This window comes from Bufo gargarizans, chromosome 11 (assembly GCF_014858855.1).
Source record: "Bufo gargarizans isolate SCDJY-AF-19 chromosome 11, ASM1485885v1, whole genome shotgun sequence".
Classification (NCBI taxonomy): domain Eukaryota; kingdom Metazoa; phylum Chordata; class Amphibia; order Anura; family Bufonidae; genus Bufo; species Bufo gargarizans.
In genome coordinates this window covers 45,492,292-45,513,886 of record NC_058090.1, presented here as the reverse complement: position 1 = coordinate 45,513,886, position 21,595 = coordinate 45,492,292, and the positions used below count along the sequence as shown (strand labels likewise).

At 44.3% G+C, this 21,595-nt stretch overlaps 1 protein-coding gene across 5 annotated transcripts in view; it reads right to left on the bottom strand.

Moving 5' to 3' along the window:
• The window catches only part of SLC8A3 (solute carrier family 8 member A3), a 314,434-nt gene that overhangs the window by 70,460 nt on the left and 222,379 nt on the right, over positions 1-21,595 (bottom strand). For 3 of the 5 annotated variants that reach the window (XM_044272299.1, XM_044272301.1, XM_044272303.1), the window contains one exon: positions 8,838-8,944. The exons of the other annotated variants lie outside the window; for them this stretch is intronic. In XM_044272299.1, coding sequence (XP_044128234.1) covers positions 8,838-8,944 — 107 coding nt within the window. Of the gene's footprint in view, positions 1-8,837; positions 8,945-21,595 lie in introns of those variants that run through there. 5 annotated transcript variants of the gene reach the window in all.

The window sequence follows — 21,595 nt, the reverse complement described above, 5'->3', positions numbered from 1 at the left end:
GAGAAGGGTTTCTGCCTAAACCCCTTTTAGTGACTCTTGGGCCATTTTTTCCACTGCTTCATTTGCTAAAAGTTGTTTCTTTTCAGGGCTCTATCCTGACCAAGTTTTTATGCCCAGTAGAAGAGGAGATGATCCCAACTGGTCCCCCTCTTGCTTTGGGCCACAAAGCAGTTGCATGGTCTGCTGCTATGGTAGTTACGCCCCTGGTACCTTGCCATTGCGAGGCTTCAAGCAGGATATTCTCAGACAGAAGTTGCCACTGAGCTTAGAGTGTCACAGAGTGCCATCAGCAGGTTTCAAGTTGCAACAGAGATGCAGAGAGACTGGAAGAGTCACAGAAGGGCATAGAAGTGAACGTCCTTTGGCCACATCCCACACTGATGACCGCTTCATTGTGAACAATTCCCTGTGGAACCAGATGATGAATGCCACACAACTCCAGGCACATTTAAGGGAAGTGAGAGGCACCTAAGTGTCACGTCATACCATTCAAAACCATTTAAATCAGCTTGGTCTGCGTTCCGGACTACCTGCAAGGGTACTTGACCACACCACCAGGCACAGGCATCATCGTCTTGCATGGGCCAGGGAGCATCTACGCTGGACGAGGGACCAGTGGGCCTCGGTGCTGTTCCCTGATGAAAGTCAAGTCACATTGAGCAGAAATTATGGCTGCCAACGATATTGGAGACATCAAGGAGAGCGCTATGCATCAGCCACTGTTGTCACTAGACGAGCCTTTGGTGGTGGTGTTACACTGTGAGCAGGTGTGTCTACTCAACACAGAACTGCTCTACACTTTGTGAATGGTACATTGACAAGCCTATACTACTTGAATAACATCATTAATCCAGTCATTGTGCCTCTGCATAAACAACACAGGCCTAATTTCATCTTCATGGATGACAATGTACCAGCTCATCGAGGTCATATCATTAAGGAATGGCTGCTGGAGACTGGGGGACCTCAAATGGAGTTGCCTGCACTTTCTCCAGACCTGAATCCCACTGAATCCCATTTGCTTAGGTGTTGCAGCCTCTGGGGCCTTTCAAAAAAGGTGTGTATATGTAATGACAGATCATGTCACACTTAGATTGCACACAGGTGGACATTATTTCACTAATTATGTGACTTCTGAAGGTAACTGGTTGCACCAGAGCTTTTTATGGGGTTCCTAACAAAGGGGGTGAATACATACGCACATGTCAATTTTCTGTTTTCAATTTCTAAACAATAGTTTTATTTATATATTTTTCTCATTTCACTTAACCAACTTAGACTATTGTGTTCTGATCCATTACATAAGATTCAGATTAACAAAACATTGTTACATTACAGCCTTAAGTTCAAAATACGAAAAAAGTCAAGGGTGGTGAATAATTTTGCAAGGCACTGTACGTTGAGTGGTAGAAGGGAATGAAGTGCAACAGCGCAGACAGACATAGGGGCTGCTATGCAGTCTGACTCATGCTAGCTGACTCACAGTATGGCAGTTTTATGTTTGTGAGTGTGATCAGCAAGTGAAGGAAGATAATCCTAAGTGTCTGCAGAGCTTCACACTAGCTCCCTTTTTATGAAATATAGGTCAAGCTACAGTGCTGTATTTCATTACTTCTTCACATGTTGACGGTACAGTGATGGAACTTCTTACAAAGTAGTTAATATCATGGTGACCTGGAAATAAAACAACGCATACTGGAAGAGTTTACCGATGAATATCAGAAGACGCTACTGCATGACATTAATGTCTTGCATGACATTATCCATGGAATATTTGAAAGTGACATTTAACCCATTAAATGACAGACTCTCAACATTCACCTTAGACCTCATTGACGAGACTGTATTTTCCACCTGTGTGCTATCCACAATTTTTTTGCAGATAGCACACTGACCTAATAGTTCCTATGGGCTATGCACACATCCGTATTTCTACATTCTACAAATTCTAGACATTCTACAAGTTATAGAATGGCATGGTATCTGTATTTTGAGAACCGAAATACAGACATAGTTGTGTGCATGAAGCCTTAGTCATCTTATATATTTGAAGCTACTTTGGGGTACCAGAGCATGTACAAAAAAGTGACTGCTATGAGTACTCAACTATTATGGCACCTCCACCTCAGGCCTATGACACAAATCTAAGATTCCTCTACTGGCAGCTCATGGCATTGGCAGTACTGTTATGTAGGCACTCTATAGTGGTAGGACATTATGGCTTGTTTTTTTGGATTGTCACCAAAAAATGGACACTCAGACAGACTCCTTTTAGATTGTGTAAGTGCTCTATATTCTAAGAGAAAAAAATAGTAGATCCAGCGTCTTAAAAAGTTCTTAATCCTTTGTTGATGCAACATTAATAAAATAAAAAAAGAAGGTGGATATCGGGAGCATAATCATAAAAAGCCCCTGATATCGCTTACGCGTTTCGTAGTTATGTGCTTACTCATAGCATAGGTAATACTAGGAGTACGCACATTATGCACAGTTATGTGCACTTTTTATAATTATGCACCTAATATTACATTGCATGAATAAAGGATTAAAGGGTTTCTACCACTTAGGTGTCACATATTTGGCTGTCAGACACTAGCGATCCGCTAGTGTCTGCTCTGGCCAACCATCCTAATATAATTGCTTTTGGGGCGGTGGTTTGGCTAAAAAAACTACTTTTATTAATATGCTAATGAGCCTCTAGGTGCTATGGGGGCGTCATTAGCACCTAGAGGCTCAGTCTACCTTCAGAAACTGCCGCCGCCGAGCGCGTCCCTCCAGCCCGCCCATCTCCTCCTGAATGCGATCCTCGTATGTATTCTGCGCATGCGCAGTGAATGTCTGACCGCTTCCTTGCTCAGACATCTCCACTGCGCCTGCGCGATGACGCCATAGTGCTCCGAGGAACAGGCGCAGTGGAGATGTCTGAGCAGGGAAGCTGTCAGACATTTACTGCGCATGCGCCGAATACAGGCGCTCACAAGGAGGATCGCATTCAGGAGGAGATGGGCGGGCTGGAGGGACGCGCTGGGGGCGGCAGTTTCTAAAGGTAGACGGAGCCTCTAGGTGCTAATGACGCCCCCATAGCACCTAGAGGCTCATTAGCATATTAATAAAAGTAGTTTTTTTAGCCAAACCACCGCCCCAAAAGCAATTATATTAGGATGGTTGGCCAGAGCAGACACTAGCGGATCGCTAGTGTCTGACAGCCAAATATGTGACACCTAAGTGGTAGAAACCCTTTAAGGATTTTTTTTTTTTTACTATTTTTGTTTGTTTGCTGAGGTGCTCCAGGCCGGGATTTTGGATCCATTTGTCATTTAAATATATAGCTACTGCCCCCGCGATACATGATATCAGTAAGGTGTAATTACAAGTGCTCGTCCCATTCCTTAGCAGCCGAACCAATTATAATGTAGCTACCGACATTTACAAAACTACAATAAAAATACAGCAGAGGGCATTACTAAAAAATTCACAAATTTCCTACCTCCCCCCCCCCCCCCCCCAAAGTAATGTCTTTCTTCCTAAAATTTCAAAAATCTTGAATCTAGAGTATGAAAGTGATCAGAATGTAGATGATTGGGGCTCGTTTCCCATCCCATGAGCAGTGTATAACTTTTTCTGACTTCAATTTCATGTGTTGGCTCCATTTCATTAAAAGTCTATCTAAGGTTACTTTCACACTAGCGTTCAAGTTTTCCGGTATTAAGATCCTTCATAGGGGCTCAATACTGGAAAAAAAACGCTTCAGTTTTGTCCTCATTCATTGTCGATGGGGACAAAACTGAACTGAACAGAACGGAGCGCTCCAAAATACATTCCAATCCATTTAGTTGCTTTCCCAGACCGGAGAGCAAACCGAAACATGTTGTAGTTTGCTTTCCTTCCTTAGAAGCGGATGCAAGACGGATCCGGCATTTCCCCAAAGCAAATCAATGGGGACGGGTCCCGTTTCTCTGCCACAATAGAGAACGGATCCGTCCCCCATTGACTTTCAATGAAGTTAATGACGGATCCATCTTGGCTATGTTAAAGATAATACAACCGGATCCATTCATAACGGATGCAGATGGTTGTATTGTCAGTAACGGAAGCGTTTTTGGCTGGACCTTGTCGGATCCAGCAAAAACGCTAGTGTGAAAGTAGCCTAAAGCGGGTGCACCACCTGTCGCCGGAAATGCCATTCTGTGCACCCCAACTGTCACATCATATATATACTGTACTGAACTTGCCTTCTGTCAAAGAAAAGAGGATTGGCGCGTAGCGCAAGAGTAGGGACAGGTAGTGCACTATTAGTACCTGTGTGGCCTTCTCTGGGACACCATATTTTGGCACTCCAGTAAGGAGTAGAGGCGTTGGAGAGGTTGGCTGCATGTGTGCAGCTATCATAATTACAGTTTATGGGAGTAGTGAAACAGTCAGATTTTTCAGCAACTCACTAAAAGCTAAAGAGGAGAGAGAGAGACATATGCACATTTCTTTCTGGAGTGCAACAGGGGACAAGGGGATCCCATTCGCCCGATAGGCGGGAGTTTTGGAAGTGAAACTAGCAGCTGTCAGGCATTTATGGCATATACAGTGGATATAAAAACTCTACACACCCCTGTTAAAATGTCAGGTTTCTGTGCTGTAAAAAAATTAGACTAAGACTTTTCCCACCTTTTATGTGACCTTTAAACTGTACAACTCTAATGAAAAACAAACTAAAATATTTTAGGTAGAGGGAAGAAAACAAAAATAATGTGGTTGCATAAGTGTGCACACCCTCTTATAACTGGGGATGTAGCTGTGTTCAGAATTAAGCAATCACATTCAAAATCATGTTAGATAGCAGTCAGCATACACCTGCCATCATTTAAAGTGCCTCTGATTAACCCTAAAGTTCAGCTGCTCTAGTTGGTCTTTCCTGAAATTTTCTTAGTCGCATCCCACAGCAAAAGCCATGGTCCACAGAGAGCTTCCAAAGCATCAGAGGGATCTCATTGTTAAAAGGTGTCAGTCAGGAGAAGGGTACAAAAGACTTTCCAAGGCATTAGATATACCATGGAACACAGTGAAGACATCATCAAGTGGAGAAAATATGGCACAACAGTGACATTACCAAGAACTGGACGTCCCTCCAAAATGGATGAAAAGACGAGAAGAAAACTGGTCTGGGAGGCTACCAAGAGGCCTACAGCAACATTAAAGGAGCTGCAGGAATATCTGGCAAGTAATGGCTATGTGGTACATGTGACAACAATCTCTCATATTCTTCATATGTCTGGGCTATGGGGTAGAGTGGCAAGACGAAAGCCTTTTCTTACCAAGAAAAACATCCAAGCCAGGCTACATTTTGCAAAAACACATCTGAAGGCTCCCAAAAGCATGTGGGAAAAGGTGTTATGGTCTGATGAAACCAAGGTTGAACTTTTTGGCCATAATTCCAAAAGATACAGTCCTGATCAAAAGGTTAAGACCACTGGAAAAATGGCAAAAAATCATATTTAGCATGGCTGGATGTTAAAGGGAACCTGTCACCAAAAAAACAGATACTAAACTGTTAATAGTACCTTATAATGCTGCAGAGTAGTTTCCTAATGCACTGTTTGATTTTTTTAGCTGCATCTAGCCTCCTGGAGAAATCGTTGTTTTATTCAGCCGCTGCCCCCTGCTTCAAGTCAGGTTTGAAGTCAAGGGGGCAGCCACCTAGGCGTCTCGAATGCCGCTCTCCCCGCCTCCCGCCGCCTTTATTGACACGCCGGATCTCAGTGCCGGGACCGCGCTCCCAGCCCACATGCGCAGTAAAGGGCTGCTGTAGCGATCCCGGCTCCGGCTCGTACACTCAGCCGGCTTTAGTTTCGCTACTGCGCATCCGCCCGGCATCTTCTGTAACTGCGCTAGTATGTAAGGCTGGCGGGCGCATGCGCAGTAGAAACTGAAGCTGGCTAAGTGTAAGAGCCAGAGCCGGGATCGCGCTACAGCAGCCCTTTACTGCGCATGTGGGCTGGGAGCGCGGCCCCAGCACTGAGATCCGGTGTGTCAATAAAGGCGGCGGGAGGCGGGGAGAGCAGCATTCGAGACGCCTAGGCGGCTGCCCCCTTGACTTCAAACCTGACTTGAAGCAGGGGGCAGCGGCTGAATAAAACAACGATTTCTCCAGGAGGCTAAATGCGGCTAAACGATTAAAAAGTGCATTAGGAAACTACTCTGCAGCACTATAAGGTACTATTAACAGTTTAGTATCCGTTTTTTTTTGTGACAGATTCCCTTTAACAAGGTTCCAAGTAGAGCTTCAACGTGCAACAAGAAGAAATGGGAGTGAGACAAAACATTTTTTGAGCATTCAATTTAATGAAAACAACGAATAAACTGAAACAGGCTGTTTTTCAGCTGATCAAATGTTTAGGACCACACCTCCAAAAAAAACTTAAACCCCCCCAAAACAGAAATCCAACCTCCAAACATGAACTCAGTAATGAGTAGCTCCGCCGTTATTGTTTATCACTTTAAAAATTAGTTTTGGCATGCTTGATGCAAGCATTTTCATGAGGTGAGTGGGAACATTTCTCCAAGTGGTGAAGACGGCCGCACGAAGGCCATCTACTGTCTGGAACTGTTGTCCATTTTTGGAAACTTCCCTTGCCATCCACCCCCAAAGGTTCTCAATTGAATTTAGATCAGCGGAACACGCAGGATGGGCCAAAAGAGTGATGTTATTTTCCTGGAAGAAGTCCCTTGTCCTGCGGGCATTGTGTACTGTAGCGTTGTCCTGTTGAAAAACCCAGTCGTTACCACACAGACGACGGCCCTCAGTCATGAGGAATGCTCTCTGCAACATCTGGACATAGCCAGCGGCCGTTTGACGCCCCTGCACTTCCTGAAGCTCCATTGTTCCACTAAAGGAAAAAGCACCCCAGACCATTATGGCACCCCCTCCACTGTGGCGCGTAGAAAACATCTCAGGTGGGATCTGCTTGTCATGCCAGTAATGTTTGAAACCATCAGGACCATCAAGGTTACATTTTTTCTCATCAGAGAATAAAACTTTCTTCCACCTTTGAATGTCCCATGTTTGGTGCTCTCTTGCAAAGTCCAAACGAGCAGTTCTGTGGCATTCAAGGTGACAAGATCTTTGAAGACGTTTTTTGTTTTTGAAGCCCTTCAGTCTCAGATGCCGTCTGATGGTTATGGGGCTGCAGTCAGCACTAGTAAGGGCCTTAATTTGGGTCGAGGATCGTCCAGTGTCTTGACTGACAGCCAAATTGTATCCTCTTCCACTTGACTTTTTTGTTCCATAACCCTCAGGATCATTTAAGAAATTTAAAATGACTGTCTTACTGCGTCCCACCTCAGCAGCGATGGCGCGCTGTGAGAGACCCTGCTTATGCAGTTCAACAACCCGACCATGTTCAAAAAGGGAGAGTTTTTTTGCCTTTGCCATCACAACGTGTGACTACCTGACAGAAAATGACAATGAATCCACATCTTTGCACAGATTTGGCCTTTTAAAGGCATGTGGTCCTAAACTTTTAAACAGCTGTTTTGTCTCACTCTCATTTCTTCTTGTTGCATGTTGAAGCTCTACTTGGAAGCTTGTTAAGATCTAGCCATGCTAAATATGATTTTTTGCCATTTTTCAAGTGGTCTTAAACTTTTGATCAGGACTGTATGTTTGGCACAAAAACAACACTGCTGGAACTGGGGCCTTAGTTAAGCTAGAGGGAATTATGAACAGTTTCAAATACCAGTCAATACTGGCACAAAACCTTCAGGCTTCTGCTAGAAAGCTGAACATGAAGAGGAACTTCATCTTTCAGCATGACAACGACCCAAAGCATACATCCAAATCAACTATGGAATGGCTTCACCAGAAGAAGATTAAAGTTTTGGAATGGCCCAGCCAGAGCCCAGACCTGAATCTGATTTGAAAATCTGTGGGGTGATCTGAAGAGGGCTGTGCACAGGAGAGGGCCCTCGCAGGAGGTGTAATAAAATCCAAAGGTGCTTCAACAAAGTATTAGTTTAAGGGTGTGCACACTTATGCAACCATATTATTTTATTTTTATATTTTTTCTTCCCTCTACCTAAAAGATTTCAGTTTGCTTTTCAATTGAGTTGTACAGTTTATAGGTCACATTGGAAAAAGTTCAGAAATGATTTATCTTTGTCTCATTTTTTACATCACAGAAACCTGACATTTTAACAGGGGTGTGTAGACTTTCTATATACACTGTATGTCACAATTGCCTCAGATGGTAATAAAGGAAGGGGGGGGGGGGGGCTGGAGCAGCCCCGGACATATATGTATATTTTTCTAATATAATTCTTTACAGTTTAAATAACATTATTGGAATGAGAGAAGGATATTAATGTAAGAATTGGTGGGAAAACCACAAATTACACATCTGTCACAGCTCTGCTACATCTGTAATTGGTCATGTCCCCTATGTCTCTGCCTTTCTAGAAAACATGAGACCTTTGGATAACAATATCTTTGATTTGTTGTCACACGGGTCAGATATTTCGGGAGTGAATACATGCTCACATAGCTTCAGGGTTGGCATAGTGGTCTTATCTACAGGAAAAGCATTGTTAGCAGTCACAGTGTTAACCAAGATGAGTATTTAAGGATGTTAATTGTTAGGTGGAGCACAAAGAACAGGTGAGGAGAGCAAAGATTAATGTAGGGATGAGTAACATTTGGCAAACCACTTTTGGATGCACAGCATCTTTCCTGATGCTCAGCTAGTTGGGGCATGAGGACCACCAATAACTGGAGCGCCAACAGTTACCCATCCCGAGGGTAGCAGAACTCAGGGCAGGGGCTTGTTAGTTTGATAAATCTGCTACTACACCTTTCTGCGCACACATGTCCACAACGTGTGGCGCCCTCAGTTCAATGTGGAAAGTCTTGTTTTTCTCATACTCCTCGTCATCAATTATTTTGATCTGAAATGTTTTGCTGTGGATGGAAAAATAATAGTTGTCAAAAGAAAAAGCAGAAGGAAAGAAAGAGTAGAAAACGTGCGCTCCATTAGCTCATTGTCTGTAACACCGCAATAAAGAGATTAAAAGGGAAACAGAGATCATGGTTATTTCAGATGGAAAGATTGCAGGATTTTAACTTTGCAAGCATGGTATTATCTTTACGACTTGGTTGAGAAGAGTTCTTATATTATATCTTATTCTTTACTGGCTTTGTGTAACTTTATTGGGTAAAAAAAATAAAAATAAAAACTGCTATCGCAGTACTACCTTGCCATACATGGATACCACATGAGTTCTAAGGACATAATTACGTGGCTATATCATGGTCTATCTTTATTACAGTTATAACCACTAGACCCTGTGTATTTCTGCTAAGCTGAACTTCATTTAGCACTATACCCTTTGGTGATCTAAGTTTGGTCCCATACAATTGCTGAGGTCCAGAATTGCAACTGCAGCGCACTGGCCTGCGCTGGAAGAGGCTGGTGGTGGCGCCAATGAGGGTGGTTATAGTCCTCACTGTTGCTAAATCCTCTCTCCAGCTCTCTCCCCAGGCCAAGCATGCAGTGGATGGAGGGGCGCAACCCTCCTCACTCACGGGGCACACCATGAACTTTTGGCGGCCTACTGCCCGGTGCTGGTTGGGGTGCCCTAATGTTAGATGGATGAGTAGCAGGGTGCAAGGCAGAAGAGCAGATGAAAGGCTGGAAGATGGTAGAAGAAATGACTAGGTCCGCATGGTTAAAGCAGATAACAGAGGATGATGGTTGCCACAGTGCAATCACAAGAAGTAGGCTTCAGTTCCGAGGTACCAGTCGGAACCGAAGCCGAGTTCAGATCAAAGTTTTAATATGGTTTTCCAGTTTAAAAATCAAATACCAAAGTTATTCACCGAAGTCTTGCGTGACTTCCGGAATAACTGACTTTGCTTCGTCGGAGACCTTAAATATTAATCCTGTACGGATCTCCATACAGCATTAATCCAAAGTTTTGAGCATAGCAACTTCAGATCTAGGATGCAAAGCTTGCTTCGCTCATTCCCAATTCACACTAACTTCTCCTAGCCGCAGGCTCCCATGTGTCAATCTTCCGGTCCTCGGCCAGACATGTTCACCTGGTCTGCAGCAGCCAATGACTGGCTTCAGTTGTGACATGTTGCTTATGGACACATCACTGCTGAAGCCAGTCGTTCAATTGCGAATGCAAGCTACATATACCGGTACATACAAACTAATTTTCCTAGAACTAGTACCACTATTGTCCATGGGCTGAGCAGCAGAACCAGACACAAACACTGCTTCTGGTGGAACAAAATAAGATCCTCTTTACTAATCTAGCAACCTCTTTCGGCTATTTCAGACTTCATTATATCCAGCATAAGGTTATATTTCCAAAACTTCCATCCAAATGTTTTTCCTGGCTCCTGTAACAGAAAGTATAAGAGAGAGAGAAAGTTTTGAGGGTCAGACAGATCTGTTGGAAGGGATTCCACTAGATCTGAAAAACTTGAGGCGCCTCGGGTTTGTAGGAGTGGGGTTGAAATGAAGTAAAGCCCTAGATACTAAAGGCTGCTCAGGGTTTTTTCAGGTTGACAAGAGTGTCTGCCTATAAAGGATATGGGAGTGTACCAAACTAGGGGGACTGGTGGGTAATGGTACCACCCCAGTCTCGCCAGTTCTTGTGGAAACCCTTTTTAGCGCCAATAGTGGTAGGTCAGTGTCAAGCTACTCAGGTATATAGTGGATCTTGTATCGACATAACATTTGTAAAAGAGTATAGTAAAAGATGTGTGTATATATAGATAGATAGATATATATATATATATATAAATATATATATAATATACACAGGATAAAAAAAAAATATATATAAAAGATTATACACACAGATAGGAACCTTACATTCTGTCTCAAGTGCCTAAGAGACTGTATTCTGCAGTGTCATACACAACATAGTGTGGTGTAGTAGGGCGAATGGGTTGTATCAAATAGGTAAAATCTGTTTAAAAAGGATACGAGTATATATAATAATAAAATACTGTAGTATCGTAGGTTTATTTACTCACTTCACGAGGGGGGCGGTTTACCAGGATAAGCATAAAACACCTGTAAACCAAACACCCCCCCCCCCGCCCCCCCCGGGCTGGATCGCTTCTAGAGTTTTAACGGATGAAGGCAGCCAATCACACGGGTGCTTCTCTTCAGAGGTCTTTATTGCAATACATGTAAAAAGCCGGCTCAACGCGTTTCGGGACAGGCGCGTCCCTTCAGCAGAATTATTGCTCCTGATGAAGGGAAGTGCCTGTCCCGAAACGCGTTGAGCCGGATTATATATACTCGTATCCTTTTTAAACAGATTTTACCTATTTGATACAACCCATTCGCCTTACTACACTACACTATGTCGTGTATGACACTGCAGAATACAGTCTCTTAGGCACTTGAGACAGAATGTAAGGTTCCTATCTGTGTGTATAATCTTTTATAGATATATTTTTTATCCTGTGTATATTATATATATTTTTTTTATATATATCCACACATCTTTTACTATACTCTTTTAAAAATGTTATATCGATACAAGATCCACCATATACCTGAGTAGCTTGACACTGACCTACCACAAGAACTGGCGGGACTGGGGTGGTACCATTACCCACCAGTCCCCCTAGTTTAGCACACTCCCATATCCTGTAACAGAAAGCAGAAATCCTTTAGTGTACCGGCAAGCCATGACTAAGCACATAAGCCATACAGACGGCCACCTCTTACCCCACTCTCCTAGTGAAAAGAATTGGCGTAAAAGCCAGTAGATACAAGCTGACTTCATGATCTGCAAAGACCATTATTTATGGCATGGGGATAAAATGAACACCAATATCCTATTATTAATACTGATGGCATTCAGTTGTATGTGTGACCAGTTCTTAGAAGACATAGTAAAGGGTTGTCACGGACTGGCAAAGCTGCACAGAGGTGTAGAGTCATCATAATGGGATGGGGCACCAAGACCTCCAGTTGGGGAAAGATAGGTGTGGTGTCAAGCAGCTCCTGAAGGGCGCCTCATTTTATCTTTGCTGTGGGCAATCATGAAATCAGGTGTGGTTAGGCATAATTCCACTGCGCTAAGGCTACATGCACACGATCAGGATTACGTGCGGATTTTCAGCGCGGATTTGCGTGCGGAAAATCTGCACCGTAGGTCATGTACATTGTATTCTATGACAATTTGAAATTCTCAATGCACATGATGCAGATTTTTTCTGCGCAGATTTTGACCTGCGGTGCGGATTTTAAAATCCGCAGCATGTCAATTTATTTTATTTTTCCTGACCGGATTTTCTTCATTCACTTAGTGAAATCCGCATGCGGAAAAACCGCACGCAAATCCGCATCAATGAATGCGGATTGACCGCACAGATTTGCCTGCGAACACCTGCTGATTTCAGTGTGGATTCTCCGCACATGAATCCTGAACGTGTGCATGTACCTAACTGTGCCTCAAATTTCCATAGTGAAAACCGCATCACATACTGCCAGATATAGAAGAGCTCGTTATAATATAATTACTTTCTGTGGCGCTCCAGTCATACATTGAGACATACCGGTACATTTCCAGATCCATACCGGTACATTTCCAGATCCATACTTCAGGATAATAATTCTTTCTAGGGGACAAAAACCTCTGTAAATGGTGGTGGTAAGTGAAGTGCTTACGACCTAGGGACGATCTGCACCTCCATACAGCCTGCTATGTGCATAAAGCCTCAGGATCAGCATAATGAACTGGCCCACTTCATTGAATTACTACCAGATTTCACTAGTATCGCCATGTATTTAAAACAGATTGGGAACCGCTGCCTAATCAATATTTTTGATTTATAAAAATGATCAGGCCACTTGCGGGTATACTCTGTGTGTGAGACTCAATTGTTATATAAGTCGGTCTACCCGCTAGAATACTAATATTGTATCTCAAAGCGCGAGTCTCTTGACATCACCGTTCCAATCTCTCAGTTTCTCCAGGAGATAAGAGTCCTTCATATTTCATTATTCTTCTAATAGGGGAATTAAGAGACACAGTTTATGGAACATTTGTAACTTTGTGTAAGTAATTCAGACCATAATGGCAAAACTTTCTGGTGGCTCAGACTAGAGAAACTCTTTCAAATCTTGATATTTGAGACGCTTGTGAACACTGTGACTTCCAGGCAATCAGCACCTGGATGACTCCTCAACAAGGAATTACATCCTGTGATTCTTCTATACTTTATGAATCAAAGCACTTTTTTCTAAGACATCCAGAATCTTTTTCACTTTTTTTATTTTATTTTATTTTACAGTGCATCTGAAACAGACTCACAATTCAATAACAGAACACATATAGACACCGGAATAACATCCATTCAAGACACTAAATAACACAGTGGGCAGCGCTGGGAACCCGGTGTGAGCTTTTTCACTGCCCGCCAAAGATAAAGATATCGCACTTAGCAAATCCGTTTTCAGATCCTACTTTTAGCCTTATGCCTTTGATAGTCAGTTTAGTGCTACCCGAGATGATGATCCTCCTGAAAACTGTGACGGCAATGATTTCTTCTCATTATCCAACTAATATTATGCATCTATTTCTACTGACACAAGAGCATCACAACATACAGTTGCAAGAAAACTATGTGAACCCTTTGGAATGATATGGATTTTTGCACAAATTGGTCACAAAATGTGATCTGATCTTCATCTAAGTCACAACAATAGACAATCCCATTCTGCTTAAACTAATAACACACAAAGAATTAAATGTTACCATGTTTTTATTGAACACACCATGTAAACATTCACAATTCAGGTGGAAAAAGTATGTGAACTCTTGGATTTAATAACTGGTTGAACCTCCTTTGGCAGCAATAACTTCAACCAAACGTTTCCTGTAGTTGCAGATCAGACGTGCACAACGGTCAGGAGTAATTCCCGACCATTCCTCTTTACAGAACTGTTTCAGTTCAGCAATATTCTTGGGATGTCTGGTGTGAATCGCTTTCTTGCGGTCATGCCACAGCATCTCAATCGGGTTGAGGTCAGGACTCTGACTGGGCCACTCCAGAAGGCGTATTTTCTTCTGTTCAAGCCATTCTGTTGTTGATTTACTTCTATGCTTTGGGTCGTTGTCCTGTTGCAACACCCATCTTCTGTTGAGCTTCAGCTGGTGGACAGATGGCCTTAAGTTCTCCTGCAAAATGTCTTGATAAACTTGGGAATAGATTTTTCCTTCGATGATAGCAATCTGTCCAGGCCCTGATGCGGCAAAGCAGCCCCAAACCATGATGCCCCCACCCCCATACTTCACAGTTGGGATGAGGTTTTGATGTTGGTGTGCTGTGCCTCTTTTTCTCCACACATAGTGTTGTGTGTTTCTTCCAAACAACTCAACTTTGGTTTCAAAATATTTTTCAAAAACCTCTTATCCAACTCACACAAACATCACACAAACATTTAAGACAAGGCCAACTTGTATTTCAGACAATTGTCAGCTAAAACTATCATAAATTTTATCCAACAGACAAATTTTTGTTGAAATCGTCAGTTTTAATCAACATTAAAGTAATGTGTATGGGCACTTTATCAAAGAAGACAGCACTATTCTGTCAGGGAGCAACAAAAAGCCACACTGACGCCCGTGTAGACACAGCGTAGTACAATAGTCTAAATTTTCTACATCGGTCTACAGTTCCTGAAAAAGCCGCAAAGGGCAATTTCAGTCATGTGCATAAACCCAAGGCCCTAAGGCATTTCCTTTTCTGCAATTCAAAATTGTGTAATACGGATTGGAAGCTAGAAATCATCCATCATTACAAACTCCAGGAGCAGCGTAAAAAATAATGATCTGAAGCAAATGTCTCAATCCTCCGGAGAGATGTCATCCGCGAAAATGCTGCCCCTTATAATACAGAATGGAAATCCTCCTGCCTGTGCACAGCTAGTGGTCAAACGGCTCTTCCTGAATAAATACTACCATACTGCTGGTTATCTTATTACATAGGGAGTTGTATTCTGAGATACCAGCATAACGTGAGGACAAGGTCCTATATACAGAAGGAGATAGTAGTGCAGTCTCTCTGCACTACTATCTATAAACTGAAGAACATCTCCCAGGATGCTACAGCGACATAGTTGTCCATCCAGGGATGCAAAGTTTCTTTGATTAAATATTTTAAGGGGAAGGTGGAAATGCCAGAATTAGGACTAAAATAGCAAATCTTCCTGTCTGCCTATGTCTTGGGATACAGCAGTAAGGAGGGTATGTTCACACGGTATGTAAGTAGAGGTAGTCACTGAATCTGCCTCCAAAATCAAAGCAATGTCTACAGACTTCAAAATACACACTGTTTTTGAGGCAGTTTGATGGCCATAAGGCCTCATGCACACGAACGTGTACCGTCTGGGCCTGTGCTGCGGACAACAAATGGGGGTCCGTAATGCACGGCACCAACCGTAGGGACGCCGCATGCGGATTGCGGACCCATTCACTTGAATTGGGTCCGCTATCCGCATTAGACGGTCCACACTGCAAAAAAAGTAGGGCATGTAAGGCCTTCATTACCTCTTGAATTCCATGGTTTGTGTTCCAGGACACCTGGAATATCTGGCTTTGCTGGCCTAGTGGAGACCCCTCCCCCCTTTTTTTTCCGACCGATTTAATTCCCTACATCTGTCTCCCCCACCTTTCCTACTGTTCCAGTCTGTCCTCCCCCCTCTAGTGTCCAGTTGTTGTCTGTCTTCCCCTTGCTCATAGTATATTTGCCTTTCGGCATGTCTGTGGTTACATGAAGATCTCTCACCATCTTGTTTTCATGTGTTTTTCTGATATCTATACTGATATACGTAGACTGGTCATGCCTTGTTGCTCAAGATATAATGTACTGTATAGTCCAGTGGTGGGCAAACTTTTTTGTCAACTGAGCCAAATATCGCCAAAACCACGATTGAAATTTCTTTCGAGAGCCACATTTTTAAAACCTAAAATATTGCATCAACAGTACCAGTGAGGACTATTAGCGCATGCACTACTTTTTTGCAGTGCGGAGGCACAGCCAGAAGCACCATGGAAGCACACTGTAGCACTCATATCCCGGATCCTGGACCCATTGAAGTGAATGGCTCCATGATGCCGTGTGCAGCCCGCATCATGGACCCATTCACTTCAGCATGCGCTACTTTTTTGCGGTGCTGGCAGTCTGATGCGGATCGCGAACCCCATTCAATTGAATGCGTCCGCGATCCTCATGCAGCTGCCCCATGGTCTGTGTCCGTGCATTGTGGACCGCTATTTTCTGTCCGCAGCACAGGCACAGCGCCCTTACATTTGTGGGCATGAGCCCAGAGTGTGTTTTTACATACTTTTATATGTACTTTCTTTTATTTGGATCTTGATTATTATTTCATTTTATCTTTATCATTTTTTACTTTTATTAAACTTGTCTGCAGATGTGGATGTAATGTGGCTGACGCACTTATGGGGGATATCTGTGGCTGACGCACTTATGGGGGATATCTGTGGCTGACGCACTTATGGGGGATATCTGTGGATGACGCACTTATGGGGGATATCTGTGGCTGACGCACTTATGGGGGATATCTGTGGCTGACACATATATAGCATAAGATGCTATATATGTGCCCTCCACAGATATCCCCCATAAGTGCCCTCCAGTAAGTAAAGTAATGTATTAGTGGGGGGAAGGGAGGAGGCAGGGACACTTGCTGCGGGGCCGGTGCAGTGCCCGGCGCTGTGCACACACTGTGGGCAACTCCTACCTTTCTGCTGCAGGACATTTCGCTTCTCCTAAGCTGCGGCCTCTTCACCACTCCTCACATGGCTGGTGTTCTGCCGAAAGTCTGCCGCTGCCCGCCCTTCTGCTGCTGTGCGCAGCGTTACATCTCACCCTCCGTCATGCGCCTCCTGCCCCGCCTGCCTGCTTCATTCATAAAGTGGAAGGAGCAGACAGATGGGGCAGGAGGCGCATGACTGACATTTTCAAGCAGCCTGAGCGGCGCGATATGGCTGCGCGGCCGCCCACCTGCCAGCCCGCACCAAAGAGCCGCACTTTGCTGACCACTGGTATAGGTTATTCAAGTGGCCTCTCAACATTTCTATTTGTCATCCACCATCTTTATTGAGAGGTCGGATTATTGAATTGGCATTTTCAAATTTTCTTAAATAAAGAATAAAAAAATAAAATAAAAAGTTTTGCATGCACTATTTTTTTTGCAGTGCAGAGGCACAGACAGAAACCCCATGGAAGCAAAGTAAATGACTCCGCATCGGGGTGCACCCGGCCAGTGCCTGTGTATTGCGGACCCGCTGATTGAGCGCTGCAATACGGCAATGGGCGTGTGCTTGAGGCCTAAGGAGAAGTTTTTTTTTCCTGCATCCCATTTATTTCAGTAGAAATTTCAGCACTGAATCGGCAACTTTTTACCATACTTTGCATATTAATTCTGTTTTCAATCTCTGAATGCTGTAGCAGTACTTCAGTACAGGGGATATCTGCAAAGGTTTTGTAAAGGTATGCAGTGTAATGTTATTATGTGCTATGTATTACAGCCAGCGTAGCTATGCATGGTGTGGGCACAGCCAGGGTTAACTAATCCTGGCCAGCCATCTTAGGCTACTTTCAGACCTGTGGCAAGAAGGTCCACCCGCCGGCAGAGTATGCCGGGAACTGGCTGGACACAAACCGCAGCATTTGGTGCCATGAAGGAATAACACGTTAAGACACTCTACACAGTTGGTCACGATACGGCCAATCATAGTCAGCTAGACCTGCGCGCCCCACTGTGAATTGCAAGAATTATTGCGAGAATACAGTTGCCAGTCAGAGATTCTACTGAGTGAGACTTTCGCAAGATAGTGTATAAAGAGGGCCATAACCTCCACTCTTGCCCAAAGCTATACATTGCTATCTGAGAATAGAGTTGCATTATGTACAGATGAGACTGCTTCTTGTTTGATGTACTACAACTCCCATTGTGCACTACAGTAAAAAGAGAGATGTTTATTCTGTTTAAAGATGGCCTGGTTTACTGACTCCTACATCACCACATGCTGGCCATTGAACTACTACACCTCCTGCCAGGCACCCATACAACCACTTAACATCAAGGGCACCCCAAATTACCATCAGGCAGGAGACCCAAACTACAGGTAGTGCCCTGAGGGAGGAAAGGCTGCGCCCTAGGGAGCAATGGCCTGAGGGAAGCTACTACCATTCTCTGCTCCTGCTCATCAAGGTCATTAAACTAGTTAAATGCTCCAGTTAAGAAATATTCTCTTTCTTTCATCATAATGGTACCCCCTGGTGTTTTTTTTGTATAGTAATGTGCATGCCCCCCTTTGGAGGTGGTCGCACATGTTCTATTCCATTCTCCTAGGGAGTGAACTGCAGCAGAAAGGACACCTCCAGCTGTAACAGGGGGAAAGCTGGAGCGACAAGGACACACCGCCCCTGAGCTGCCAGCCTAAAGAGAATGCAGCTGAAGACTAGAACAGTTTAGACAGATGTCCTTACTGTTCTTTCTCTGCTATGTCCCCCTCCTCTACCCGATTCCTGCATCTCCTTTACAGCTGCATTCTTATCCGAGTTCCTGACCCCCTGCTTCAAATCAAAGAAGCAGAACTTGTTGTCGCAACACTGAATCAATGCCCCCTCTGATGTTTTGCTGTACTACCAATCCTCAGGGGCATTGGGGTAATGAGGACACTGGTAGTACGGCAAAGGATGTTGGGAAAGGCACTGATTCCACCTTTCAAACTGCGACAAGATGTTCTGTTTCCTTAAATGGGGTTGTCCAGGTTTTTTTTTTTCTTATTTTGTCCCCGGCCAGCAGTACCTGTAGGAAAATCCATCCTTACCTGCTGCTCGGTTCTGGCTCCCTGGCTCTTTTCGCTGGACTTCCGATCCACACAGACAGGTTTACATATTCTACTGCAGCCAATGACTGGTCTCAGCAGCAACATGTCCCCAAATGGCACATCACTGCAGGACAACCCCTTTAAGTCAATAATGTTGACTGATGTGAGGTGGGTGGTCCTTTGGAGTGGAGCAGTGTATGTGTGTTCACCTTTTTAATGACACTGGCATATTTTTGGGATTGTTCCTGGTCCAGGCTGCCAGATGTGACCATATGGGCATGCCTTATTAATCCTTTTTGATAATTTTTATTTTATTTTTTAAATAAAATTAAATATTTTTTATTTTTATAAAATGGAATATTTTATTCCACGCTCAGTTTAATCTGTGACCTCTCCTAACATGTCTGTAAAGTCTTGTATTGTTCATATGATAACGATGGAGCATCTTAGAAAACCCTATGTTGTGACCTTTCTCTGCTATTCCCCCAATCAGTGGTGTTACAGAAAGTTTCTATGTAGCCTAGTCTGAATGGACAATGGGGTCTTGCCATCCTCCTTGTCAATAAGATATATTCCAACACAGTCTGATACTGGACACTGTCAGACTTTGTAGGCACACAGGCCTTTGACAAGGAGAATGGTAACAGCCAGTTCACAATTTATTCATACATTTCCAGGAGCAATTGCAAAGGGACAGCATAATGGAGATGCTCCAGAGTTATGTCATGAGAGCTGACAGATCCTCTGTGATTATGGATTCAGTCTGTGTTTGCATCTGATCGATGCTGTATTGTCTTGAAAAGTCTGCAGTGTGATAATACTCTGCAGAATGCATACCTCCAAACTTTAAAGGGGTTCTGCATTTTTGTCCTCTGGATAGATCATCATCATCTAATCGGCGGGGGTCCGACACCCTGGACCCCTGCCGATAAGCTGTTTGAGAAGGCAGCGGTGCTGGCAGTAGGGCAGCGTCCTTCTCGACGTTTACCGCAGGCCCAGTGACATCACGACTAGTATCACTGGCCTGGGCGCGGCTAAGCTCCATTTAAGTGAACAGATCTTAGCCCCGCCCAGGCCATTGATACTAGTCGTGACGTCACTGGGCACAGCAAGAAGGCCGCTGCGCTACTGCCAGTGCCGCTGCCTTCTCAAACAGCTGATCAGCAGGGGTCCCAGCGTGTCGAACGTCCGCCGATCAGATGCTGATGATCAGGGCCGTCTTTGCCACAGGGCAAAAGGGGCAGCTGCCCCGGGCCCAGTTGCTCCTGGGGGCCCAAGGGAGCTCCGTTTCCTGACTCCCATTCACTAGTCCAGGGGCGTTGCTAGGTTAAAACATTCGGGGCCTGGCATGTTTTGTCCCATGCCCCGAATGTCCTGCCTGCTAGATACAACTGTATTGCCGTACACAGAACGGCAATACAATTGAATCTTACACTGGGAAGAGCTGAAGGACCTGCGGTGACATCACAGGTCATGTGATCAGCAAAACAGGCTGTGATAGGATGACCTGGATGATGTCACCATCATGTGACCAGTGCAGGATTGGACCGGAGTGAAGAGGAGAAGGAGCCTAATGGTGATGTCTGTACATGAGAAAAGGTAAGTGAAGGGAGAGGCAGATGCTGGGAGTTGTAGTTATTTAACTGGGATGTATGTTAGGGCTGAAGGGAGGGATGTTATTGACATGGAACTGTGTGCTTGAGGCGGCTGGGTGAGGGAGTGATGTTATTTACATGGGACTGTATGTTGAAAGTGGATGGTGGGGGGGAATGATGTTTATGTACATGGGACTTAATGTTTAGGCTACGTTCACACTTGCGTTTGGGGATCCGCTTGTGAGATCCGTTTCAGGTCTCTCACAAGCAGCCCCAAATGCATCAGTTTAACCCCAATGCATTCTGAATGGATGCGGATCCATTCAGAATGTATTCGTTCGGCTCCGTACGGTCCCCCGTTCCTGTTTTGGAGGCGGACCCCCAAAATGCTGCAAGCAGCGCTTTTGTGTCCGCATGGCCTTGCGGAGCCAAATGGATCCGTCCTGACTTACAATGTAAGTCAATGGGGACGGATCCCATTGCATTGACATAAAATGGTGCAATTGTAAACTGATCTGTCCCCCATTGACTTTTAATGTAAGTCAGTACGGATCCGTATTGGGACTTAGAAATTCAAATCTAATACAAATCGGTCCTGAATGGATGCATTAGTTTGTATTATCGGTGCGGATCCGTCCTGTACAAGTGCAGGACAGATCTGCAGGAACTCAAGTGTGAAAGTAGCCTTAGGGGGTGATGTTTGCATTGGATTATGCGTTGGAGGCGGCTGGGGAAGAGGTGATGTTATTTACATGGGACTGTATGGTGGAGGGAGGATTATAACTACAGGGGGCACTGCAAATCCAGGGGACATTATAGGCAGGTCCTATTACTACTGGGGGCACAGCAAGCAGCAGGATAACACTGTGGGGACTCCAGTTGGGGGATAATGATAGAATGTGAGGAAGCTAAGATGTCTGTGTGTCACACTCTGCAGAGACGAGCCGGCTGAGAGAAGTTGTCCAGACCGAGTGGAGAAGATGATGACAGAGAGGAGACGTCACCTGGAGGCACTGGATGTGACAGGTAAGTGCTGCTGTATAGCAAGGGGGCCCAAGTAAATTCTTGCCCAGGGTCTAATCAATATTAAAGACGGCCCTGCTGATGATCATCAGTTT